At 48.1% G+C, this 12,327-nt stretch overlaps 1 protein-coding gene across 1 annotated transcript; it reads left to right on the top strand.

The window, feature by feature from the left end:
- The first annotated feature begins 10,843 nt into the window (after positions 1-10,843).
- On the top strand, positions 10,844-11,265 carry Nanos2 (nanos C2HC-type zinc finger 2). The gene has a single exon (XM_051207620.1). It carries the CDS (start codon positions 10,867-10,869, stop codon positions 11,263-11,265), a length of 399 nt encoding a protein of 132 aa, XP_051063577.1. The 5' UTR covers positions 10,844-10,866.
- Positions 11,266-12,327: the final 1,062 nt, after the last annotated feature.

Below are 12,327 nucleotides of genomic sequence, written 5' to 3'. Positions count from 1 at the left end.
GAGATGTAAATGTAGTATAACAGAAATGTATGTATGTTTGTGTGTGTGTGAGAGAGAGAGACAGACAGACAGGGAGAGAGAAAGACAGACAGACAGAGAGACAGAGACAGAGATGTAAATGTAGTATAACAGAAGTGTGTGTGTGTGTGTGTGTGTGTGTGTGTGTGTGTGTGTGTACATGTGGCTTTCCTTCCACCACGTGGGTCCCAGGGGTTGAAACTCAGATCTTCAGGCTTAGCAAAAAGCACCTTTTCCTGATGAACCATCTCAACAGCCCAGTATTTTAATGATTTAGGATCCCCGTTGCACAGTACTATACTGATTCATCAGACAAGGTCTCATGTAGCCCAGAATAGGCACAAATGTGAGCTCCTTTTCTTCCTTCACCTGCTTCCTAAGAGCTCAAATGAGGTGGACACCACTGTGCCAGACTTTTTTTAAAATCTCGGTTTTTTGCTTTTTGTTTTTTGTTTGTTTTTGTTTTTACGATAGGGTTTCTCTGTATTGCTTTGGAGCCTGTCCTGGAACTTGTTCTGTAGACCAGGCTGGACTCAACTTCACAGTTGAGTCTGCCTCCTGAGTGCTGGGACTAAAGGTGTGCACCACCAACGCCCAGCTTTAATCCTCAGTTTTATGAGACAGGGTTCTGCTATGGCGCTCAGCTTGGTGCAGAACTCACTGTTCAGCTAAGCTGGCTTTGAACATGCAGTCTTCCACTGAGCTCCTGTGTGTTGCTAAAACTAAAGGCTTGAACCACCAAACCCTTTCTAACTTTTGTAGAAAACCATCTTAGGGTGATGAAACACCACAACCAAAAGCAACTCAGGGAAGAAAGGGTTTATTTGTCATCATCAAAGGAAGTCAGGACAGGAACCAGCAGGGCAGGGACCCAGAGAAGAGCTTATGCAGAAGCTGTGTGTGTGTGTGGGGGGGGCTGCTTACTGGCTTACCCCTCAGGGTTTTCTCAGCCTGGTTTCTTATAGAATCCTGGACCACCAGCCCAGGGATGGCCCCATCTACAATGGGCTGGGCCCTCCCCCATCAATCACTAATTTTTGAAAATGCCCTACAAGCCTGAAGCCCGATTTTATGGGGGCATTTTCTTTTCTTCTCTTTCCTTTTCAGTTTTTTGAGGCAGGGTTTCTCTGTGTAAGAGCCCTGGCTGTCCTGGAACTCGCTCTGTAGACCAGGCTGGCCTCAAACTCACAGAGATCCACCTGCCTCTGCCTCCCTAGTGCTGGGATTCAAGTTGGATGCTTGTTCACCTCCAAACTACATAAGGCATTCACGACCTCCACCCAGTGCCCGTAAAATTTTCAATGGACAGAGAGAGATTCTAGAATATGCCAAGACAACAGCCATCAGCTCTGTATCACCCAACCATAACCAGCATTCAGGAGGCTGAGGCAGGCAGATCTCCATGAGTTCAAGGCCAGCCTGGGCTACTCAGTGAGACCTAGTAGGATGAATAGAAAGATAAGAAGGTTAAAACATTAGGTACTTATAAAAGGAGTACTAATTGCCAGGTGGTGGTGGCACATGCCTTTTTAAGTCCCAGCACTCAGGAGGCAAAGGCAGGCAAATCTCCATGAGTTCAAGGCCAGCCTGGTCCACAGAGTGAGTTTCAGGACAGCCAGGGCTGTTACACAGAGAAACCCTATTTCGGAAGAAAAAAAAAAAAAAGAATGCTAATTGATTTACCTGTTGTGAGTAGGGCATGACAGTTCATGGCTGTGATCACAGATAGCACTAGAGAGGCAGAGGCAGGAGCATTGACATTAGTGTGAGGCCACCCTGAGCCACAAAGTGAGGCCCTGCCTCAAAATGAAGCAAACCATCAAATAGACAGGTTTCATTCATCTCTAAACAGAACTGTGAGCCCAGAATGTGGACACAAACAACCTTCGTCTCTACCCAGTCAGGCTGGGGAATCCTCACACAATCTAAAGGTGAACTAACACAGAGACAACATATCCTGTTCACAAGAAGGGGTCAGGGGCCTGGAGAGATGGCTCAGCAGTTACAAGCCCTGGCTGCTCTTCCAGAAGACCTGGGTTCCATTCCCAGCGACCACACAGTGATGCACAACCATCTTTAACTCTGGTTCCAGGGATCCGATGTCCCCCTCTTGTCCTCCTCGGGTAGAAATGATGCACGGAGATACACACAGGAACTCACACGTACACGTAAAATAGTATTTTTTGAAAAAATTAAATGCAGTTGGGTGTTGTGGCTCACACCCTTAATTTCAGACCTTTAATCGTGAGGCAGAGGCAGATGGGTCTCTATGAATCTGAGGCCAGTGTGGTCCATATAGTCCTTATGTCAAACAAAGGAAAGAAACAGTCGACAGGCAGGTCTTAACACACTCACAGAGGCTAGAACAGCAGCACACAGAGTTTAACTGCTAAACATTGAAATGAGGCCATGCACTTGAAACTGTCTGGGGGTCAGGAAATTATAAAGACTGACATTGTAATGTTTCTCTGGCTTGATCTTGCTAGGTTGAATCCAGGGACTCTGAAGGCTAAGCAAGTGCTCTGACACTGAGCTTAAACTTCCAGAGGCGGAGTGTGCTGGGGGGGGGGCATGCACACACACACACACACACACACACACACTCACTCACTCACTCACTCATGGTGTGGGGGCCAAGAGAGGATAAGAGAGAAACTCACACAGCCTAAACCGGCCTTGGCTATGTAACCAAAGAGAACCATTGCAGTGCTTTAAAATAAGAATGGCCCCCACAAACTGGGCAATGGTGGCTTATGCCTTTAATCCTAACACTCCGTAAGCAGAGGTGGCTGGATCTCTGTGAGTTTGAGGCCAGCTTGATCTACAAATGTGAGTTCTAAGACAGGCTGGCTCCAAAGCTACACAGAGAGAAGCCCTGTCTCCAAAAGAAAAGAAAAGAAAAGACAAGGATGCTTCCCATGGGCTCATATATTTGAATACTCAGTCACCAGAGAGCAGAACTCTTTGATAGGACTAGAAGGATTAGTTGGTGTGTCCCGGGGGTGGGGAAGATAGGCGGAATTTTAAGGTTTCAAAAGCCACTTGAGGGTCAGGATGAAGCTCTTAGCTCCTTCTGCAGCACGATGATGTCTGCCTGATGCCAAACTCCCTGCCGTGGTGACAATGGAAGCGTTGCTTTGGTCATGGTGACTCTTCACAGCAATGAAGCAGAGGCCGAAGCAGAAGTGGGTACCGGGGAGAGAGATTGCTGTGGCAGCCCCCACACACAGTGGGGGGCCCCCTCCCAGACCCCAGATTAGGCACAAACCACACCCAAACACCTGTTTTCACAGAGATCCTTTTTTAATTGGGGAAGAAAATTTAAAGTGGCTGCTTTCTGACTCAGGCAGAAAACAGCAGCAAAGGACTGATGGGAGATGTCAGTCTGCCAGTATGCTTCTCGTATTGGTTAACGGATAAAGCACGGTTGGCCAATAGGAAAGCAAGATAGGCGGGACTAGGAGACAAGGAAGAGAGAAAGTAGGAGGAGTCAACATGGAGGATGGGAGAGGACGCCAGCCCCTCCCTCCGGTAACATAAGACCACGTGGAAATACTTAGATTAATAGAATGGGTTAATATTTAAGACAGAGCTAGCCAATAAGAAATGAGTAACTGGCCAACAGCGTTATATCTAATACAGTGTCTCAGTGTGTTATTTGGGGCTGAATCGGCTGTGGGACCGGGCCAGTGGGAAAAACCAGTTCATAACAAAATGGCGTCCAACATGGGGCACGAACCCATGGCCCTGAGAATAAGAATCTCATGCTGTACTGACTGTTCTACACCCCCAATGGGCGTGGTCAGTGCCATAGATCGGACAAAGTGAATATCTCACCACAAATGACCTTGCAGGTGTAATTTTTAAGGGAAGGGGAGGTCTGTGTTAGAATGGGCTAGGATGTCATAGTAAAGGAGACAGGGGATGAGGGACAAGGGGAAGGCATAAGGGACAGGGTGTCTGACCCAGAGGGACAAAGGACTGCGTCTGGATAGAGGGGAGACAGATGTGGAGCATAGGCAAATGGGGGTTTAGAAAAGTAAAAGGTGTTAGGATGAGGTGTGTAATTTTAATCGGGCATGTTAATTAGGGAAGCCCATGGCGGCTTTGGTTGTTGGACCTTGGTGGTCAGCCTCAGGAGGAGGAAGTAGCCAAATAAAGGAACAGACCGTGGTGGCCAGCTTTAGGAATGTAATGTTTTGGGTTTTTTTGTTTGTTTTGTTTTCTGCCAGAGTGGGCTAGCGTCCCTTTGCTGATGATGCTGTTTTTGGAGGAATATGGACTTTGGGATTTTGAACTAGAAAAGTGCTTAACCGGCCATCCTAGTAGAAGCACAGATGGTGGTGCTAAGGGACATGTGAACTGTGCTGGCACAGACAGAAGTTTCTGTCCCTCCCGCCAGCAGCCGTTCAGTCCCAAATAAGCACACTGAGGCTTATATTAATTATAAACTGTGTGGCCCATGGCTCAGGCTTCTTACTGGCTAGCTCTCTATTAACCCATTTCTATTAATCTGTGGATTTCCACGTGGCCTTGGCCTTTACCAGTGATGCTAGAGCCTCTTGCTTTCTTGGCAACTACATGGCACCTCTCTGGCAACTCACCCTCTGCGTTCCTCTTCCCAGTATTCTCGTAGTCTGGTAGCCCTATGCATACCTCCTGCCTGGCTACGTCCTGCTTTATTCATTAACCAATAAGAGAAACATATATTTACAACATGCAGAAAGACCTCCCCCATCATGGTGATTGGGTCAAAAAGTTTCAGAGGGCAGGAATTTTTGTGATACTCTTGATAAAAAGTGTGGCTCCTTTTTTTGCCCTGGCCCTAACAATGTGCTTGAAGCTAACTTGAAGAGTTTTGGATTAATGGTGTTGGCAGAGGAGATTTCAAGACAGCCTAGTATTGACCACATCGTGCGGGTATTAACTGTCTGAGACAATCTGTAATGAAAAGGAGCAAGCTGCACAAAGAGAAATATAAAATGTACAGTTTGAGGAGAAAAGGGGCACTGGGAAATGTAATGCAGCTAAGTCCAATGCTAAAGGAGATAAAGTTTAGAACACACGCACACACATGCGCACACACACACACAGATGCTAAGTGACTAAAGGGAGCGATGATCTCAGGACAAGACCCCACCAAGATAAGCTTCCAATTGGAGGAAAGGAATTAAAAGCTTAAGCAGGAGCTGGAGAGACGGCTCAGCAGTTAAGAGCACTGGCTGCCCTTCCAGGGGACCAGAGTTTGGCTCCCACCAACCTCATGGTGGCTCACAGCCACCTAGAATGAGATCCGATGCCCTTTTCTGGCATGAAGGTGTACATGCAAACAGAGCACTCACATACATAAGATAAATATATAAATCTTAAAAAATAAAAACTTAAGCAGTGAAGGAAACCACCAGCCGCAGAAAGGAGGGGCCGAGTTCCAGCGCCAGCAAGCAGCAGAACTTGGCGGCTTTGGCCACGTGGATCTGGCTTTAGAGTCTAGGATACAAGAAAGGAGTTGTAGAAACTCCCTCTGCAGCTAAGGAAAAGCTACTGAAGGCAAGCGTGTGTCAGAGGTGTCCCTGCATGGAGGGCCAGAGAAGCCCTTGCATGAAGCCGTGATAGTGAAGCCTGGCGTGCCTTGGAGAACCCAAGATGTTGGAGATGCTGGGACTGTGTGACAGCTGTGGAGGAGAGCTGGTAACAGGGTGGAATCTGAGAGAAATGTGTTGCACCAACAAAGCTGAGAGGAGCTGGAGCTCTGAAGAGCGCTTTCACGTCAGCCATGGAGACGCAGAGTTTGGCGTTTGCCCAGCTGGTTTCAGGACTTCCTCACCATGCTCCCTTTCCCGTCATTTTAGAACGGTAATGCATATTACCCCTGTGCATTGGGAATATATGACCTGCTTTCCGATTTTACCGGGGATTATGCTTAAGAGATTGTCATGAGTCTCAGAAGGGGCTTAGAGCTTTGAACTTTTAAACACTGCCGAGACTATGATGGACCTTTGATGTAAGAATGAATGCGTTTTTGCATTACGATATGGCTACAGGTGTGTGGGGGCCGTGGAGTGGACATGAATTCAAAGCCAGCCTGGTCTATAGAGTGGTTTCCAGGAGAGCCAGGGCTACACAGAGAAACTGTCTCCAAAAGAACAAGCAAGCAAACAAAAAACCCAGTAAACAATTTAATTAATAAATTAAATAATAAACTCTGGTTGTGATTGGATGATTCTTGGAACTTCAGTCTCCATTTATCCATCAGGAAAGCGGGTGTGATTCTCTTAAGGCAACTTTCCCTTAGTGCCTGCCTCGGGGAGGTTTGTGATCCTCACCCAGTCCACCTGTCTGAAACTTCATCTGTTTTCCAGCCAGGGGGGTCAGACTGGACAACTCAGAAGTAAACAGGGTGCAGACCCCTGCAGGGCGAGGGCTTGGGTACATAACCCTACATAGTAAACACCAGGCTGGACATTTTCTTGTTAGTTTCGCCTCCGGTTCTTTCCTCTCCATACCACCCAAGTCTGGACTTACCTAAAGAGTTGCCTGCAAACATCCAAAACAAAATAAACACCAGCCTGAGGCCCAGGAGGAAAGGCTGCCATAGCTAAGTAACAAGACCAGATGCGAAACCAGGAAAATAAATAAGGTGGGCAGGCCAGGCAATGCGGATGAACTGGTCAAACAATAGCAATAGTAACCACCTTGTTCTGTAACGTGCCTTTCCTTATCCTGCTCTCAGACTCTCAACCCAAGTGATCATGGTCAAGGCCACGCACATGAGGCTCACCAACCTGCAACAACAGAGACCCTAAAAATCGCCATCATGACTATTCTTCCTTGTTCTGAGACACGTGCTGACATATATATATATATATATATATATATATATATATATATATATATATACACACACACACACACACATATATATATATATACACACACACATACACACACACACATATATATACATACATACACACACACACACACACACACACACATATTCAGTCTCCCTATGTAGTCCAAGCTGGATTAGAACTCATGACCCCCGGGGCCTCAGCCTCCCCAGACCATGTTTCCATTTCTGCTGTATTATCCAGAGCCTGTTCTGGGCCCCTCCTCATTGCAGTCCCTGCGCCTCAGTGCGTATCTACACCAGGCAAGCCTCACCCAGCTCTCTTGACGTGTTTGGAAATGGTGCCTCACTCTGTAGGCCATGCTGGCTTTAAACTTGCAGCAATCCTCCTGCCTCTGCTAGAATTACAACACCTCCTTGCTCATCTATTTTGACCACGTTCCACACGGGGCTTCATGGGATGAAGATGACTCAGGGTTTGGGTCCCAGCTATCCACTTAGCTTTAACCAACCCTCAGCCTCTCCGAAGCCTCCCTGTGCTCATCTGTAAAATGGGATGATGGCAGTGTTTTTGGCTTCCTGTGCTGGTCTTAACTGTAGCCCAAGACATCAACCCCAAAAGCTTTCTGAGAGCTAGGCTTAGCTACAATAAGACTTTAAGATTGGTTTTACTGTGTTTGTTTATTTGATTTATTATTCATTTATTTATTTGGGGGTTTTTTGAGACGGGGTTTCTCTATGTAGCCCTGACTGCCCTAGAACTCTGTAGACCAGGCTGGCCCAGAACTCACAGAGATCTGCCTGCCTCTGCCTCCTGAGTGCTGGGATTAAAGGCGTGTGCCACCATGCCTGGCTTACAGTGGGTGGCACACCAGGCATCCCGAACACCAGGCATGGTGGAGTGCACCTGTAACCCCAGTCCTTGGTAAGTACAGGCAAGAGGATCAGAAGTTTGAGATCGTCCTCAACTACACAGAGAGTTCAAGGCCAGCCTGGACTACAGGAGATCTTGCCTCAAAGATAAACATTGAGGGTTGGGTTTAGCTCAGTGGTAGAGTGCTTGCCTAGCAAGCTCAAGGCCCTGGGTTTGGTCCTTATCTTGGGGCGAGAGGTGGGGGTTGGAGATTGGAAATAACACACACACACACACACACACACACACACACACACACACACATAGGTGTGAGTCCCAACTCTGCTATCTCCCTAATTTGTGACTTGGGTGTGTCTCCTCTTGTCTCTGAGCCTCCTGTCCTCTGTGACAGAAAAGGAATAGAGTCCTCACCTCCATTGGCTGGCAGTGGCCTTTGACAAATCATGTGTGTAAGGCACCAGGCACCGTAAGTACCGGTTAGCACTTGTTTGGGTCCAGGTTTTCCATGCTGTGTGGCTCTGAACCTCCGTTACTGGTCTGTAGTACAGGATCATAGCTGTGATCCCTCATGGACTTGTGAGGGTTAAACCACACCCACCGTTTGGTAATTGTGTTGCAGTATATGTGCACTTTCAGAGCCATTGAGACATTAAGGGTTAAGGCCAGGCAGGGAAGACTGCCCGGGGATAAGGATAAAGGCGCTTGTCTCCAAGCCTGACAACCTGAGTTCAGTCCTCAGGAGCCGAGCCACATGGTGAGAGAGAACTGAATTCTGAAAGCCATCCTCTGACCTGTTTGCTGCCGTACAGGCACCCACACACATCCAACACACATGCATATACAACACACCACACACAGCACATGCATACAACAACACACACACATATGCAACACATACACATTACAATACACACGCAACACACATATACAATACACATCACACACATACTACACACTTATACAACACACGCGTACAACACAAAACACACACATACAATGTACATAAACACATACAACATATACAACACATACACATTACAATACACACACATACAACACACATACACAAAACACACATACACAACATATAACCATATACGACACACACACAAACGTTGAAAGAAAAAGAATTCTAGGTCCATGGGCCCAGTGTCTCATGCCTGTCACTCCAACATTGGGAAGTGAAGCAGGAGCCCCAGGCCAGCCCAGGTTACGTCTCAAAAAACAAAAATAATTTCTAAAGAGAATTAGGAATAGATCCTGGAGTGGGGCTGTAAATTTTGTTTTGTTTAGTTTCTTCTTTTTTTTTAAGATTTATCTTTACTATTTCTATTCTTTTATTTATTTATTTATTTGGTTTTTCAAGACAAAGTTTCTCTGTATAACAATCCTGGCTGTCCTGGAACTTTCTCTGTAGGCTAGGCCGGCCTGGAACTCACTGAGATCCACCTGCCTTTGCCTCCTGAGTGTTGGGATTTAAAAAGATGTGAGCCACCACTGCCTGGCTCCAATTTTTTTAAATGTGCACATGAGTGCCTGTGTGCATGTGTGTATGGGTGTGCGTGTGCCTCCTTGATTTTTGTGTCCCACATATATGCAGGTGCCCAGAGAGGCCAGAAGAGGGTATTGGATCCCCTCAAGTGGGAGTTACAGGCAGTTATGAGCAGCCCCATGTGGGTGCTGGGAGCCCAACTTAGGTCCTCTGTAAAAGCACTAAGTGCCCTTCCAACAGTTCAGCCATTTCTCAAGCCTCCTCCATTATTTTTCATTATGCATCTCTATATGCACATGAGTGCAGGTACCAGAGAGGTCACTGGAGTTAGAGGTGGTTGTGAGCTGCCTGACCTTGGAGCTGGGAACTAAACTTGGATCTTATGCAAGAGCATTGAGCACCATTAACTGCTGAGCCATCTCTGGCCCCTGTCAGCTGAGGCAGAAGCTAAGATCCGGGAGGCTGGTCTCAAATTGGCTACAAGTAGCTAAGACTGGCTTTGAACTCCTGATCCTTACTGTCCCACCTCCCAAGTGTGGGGATTACAGGCAACCCCCCTGGGACTCAAGCATGCTGATGAGCGATGCCCGCCCAGCCCAGCGTGTTTATCATCTCAGCCCTCTCAAGACTGAAGCAGGACACAGAGCCAAAAGCCGAAAGGAAAGGGGACTGTGGAGCCCCACTCCCAGGACTATGTAACAAGATCTAACTGTTTCAAAAACAGAAACAAACACAAACCATACCAGACATCAACAAAAACCCACATGGGTCCCAGCGATAGCTCAGCCCGGCTTATTACCAAGCTTGATGACCTGAGTTTGGTCCCTGGAATCCACCTGGGGGAAGGAGCCTCCTGCAAGCTGTGGCACAGGTAAGCTGTGCCATGTCCCCCACTAAATACCAGTAATAAAAAAAAAATTAAGCCGAACATGGTGGTACAAGCCTTTAGTCCTAGCACCTGGGGAGGTAGATTCTGAATTTGAGACCAGCCTGGTCTACACAGCAAGCGGGGATGCATAGTGAGACTCTATATCCAAAAACAAAACAAACAAGGGCGGTGGTGGCTCACGACTTTAGTCCCAGCACTCAGGAGGCAGAGGCAGGCGGATCTCTCTGAGTTAGAATCCAGCCTGGTCTACAGAGTGAGCTTTAGGACAGGCTCCAAAGCTACAGAAAAACCCTGTTTTGAGAAACAAAACAAAACCAAAAAAAAAAAAAAAAAAATTAGGTCAAATCATAAGGTTCTGGATGATTCTGAGGGAAGGGAGGAGGGAAGAAGGAAGTGAGGATGAGCAAAGCCCTAAACGGAACAGGAGGGGAACTGAGGCCCATGGACTAGGTGGTCCTTTCCAGAAAACACAGAGTGCCTTGGAGGAGGGGCAACCTGGAAATAAGCTGCTTCCAATCTCCCTGGGAGAGTGGCCCTAGCCAAGAATCCTGGGCCGGAAGTGGGCTCTTTAAATCTAAGCTCCACCTTTGCTTAGAATGGGCTCTAGGGGAGTATTTATAAGGGGATGTGCCTCCTCTCTGCTCCACAAACAACCTGCTGCTCCTGCCCTCTGACCTCACAGCCCCTGCCCCCCTCCAGCCCCTCCCCAGTCCCCCCACAGCCACCAGCCACATAGAGGTGTCATGGACCTACCACCCTTTGACATGTGGAAGGACTACTTCAACCTGAGTCAGATGATACTGGCGATAATCCATGGCCGGAGCCAGAGACTGGAGGATGGAGAGGCTGAGGTGTCTGCCCTCGGGCAGGAGAAGAGTGAGCAGGATGTCTCCAGGAACCTGGCTACTCTGTGCAACTTCTGCAAACACAATGGAGAGTCCCGTCACGTCTACGCCTCACACAAGCTGAAGACCTCTGAAGGTGTGGTGGTGTGTCCCATCCTGAGGCATTATGTGTGTCCTCTGTGCGGGGCTACCGGGGACCAGGCCCACACACTCAAGTACTGCCCACTAAACAGCAACCAGCAGTCTCTCTACCGTCGCGGTGGACGAAACTCCGCTGGACGCAAAGTCAAGCGTTAAGGAAGACCTATGAGGTGCCTATCACCCACACTCCCCGAACCCTCGTTGCTCTGACCCTGATACCGTCCCCTCTGCTCACCCTGCCCTGTGGGGGTTCCTAGGTCCCCCTGTTCTCTGAACCTTTAGGATCCTGAAACATTGGGGGTTGCTGGCAGCCCGGTCCACCTGTTCTCCATGGATGGTGCATCTTGGTGGCTTCTTTTGGATTGTGACAGCTTGCTGATGACACTAAGCTAGCCTCGTTGACTTCTGAGATCACCAGTAAAGATCCCTTGGGGGAAACCTTGGACTCTCCTCCATACAGAATGCCACTGTGCCAGTCTTCAGAATCCTGGGACAGTGCCAGAGGCTGGCTGGGACCAAAACTACTAAGAACTTGATGTTTGCACTACTGACTGTGAGATCATCTATCTCCATCTTCTTCAGCATCTGCAGACTCGCGTTTCTCCATGGGACCATTCAAGTTCAACCCTCAGTACCTTGAACACGCCTGTCCAGCAGGTACTAGAGAAGGGTCAGGAGCCTCTTGGAAGACTGCCGGGCCTTTGTAGCTTCAGGCTGCCTCAAGTGAGCTGAAGCCTACAGCTCCTGCTACTTTATTACTAATCCCATCTCACTCCCTCCTGCCCCCAACCCGAGTCACTGATGGATCCTTTCCCCCAATGAGAGACGTATCTCTCTGCCACCCTAGTCTTGTTACTGGAGGGTTTTGTTGAGTCAGCGTGAGTGCCACAGTCAGAGTCTGAGACCCAATGGGAATATGGTGACGTCTTCGATTTGAATTTTAGGTGAAAGAACTCCGGTAGGGTTTAAATTACTTAGGAGTTAGGCTTGGAGGTGGGGTGAGGATATACGGGTGGATGGGTAGAGCTGCGGTGAATAAAGAGTTTTGGAGTTAGGTTTGAGATCCTGGTGTCTTTGAACTTGCTTGGCCCACTTAGTGGGCTATGCCTTTGGGTACTGGGGGAGACGGGAGGGAGGGAGGACACTGCAGGCCCCATTTGCCCGAAACCTTGGGAATCTCAGGAGGAGCAGGAAGGATCCGGAACTACCCCCTAAGTC

Source organism: Phodopus roborovskii, unplaced genomic scaffold (genome assembly GCF_943737965.1).
Source record: "Phodopus roborovskii unplaced genomic scaffold, PHOROB, whole genome shotgun sequence".
Taxonomy (NCBI): Eukaryota; Metazoa; Chordata; class Mammalia; order Rodentia; family Cricetidae; genus Phodopus; species Phodopus roborovskii.
This window is presented reverse-complemented; position numbering and strand designations above follow the sequence as displayed.

What these genes read in the sequence shown, in the direction of transcription:
- Nanos2 (XM_051207620.1), top strand. Translation starts at nt 10,867, where the DNA reads ATGGACCTACCACCCTTTGACATGTGGAAGGACTACTTCAACCTGAGT.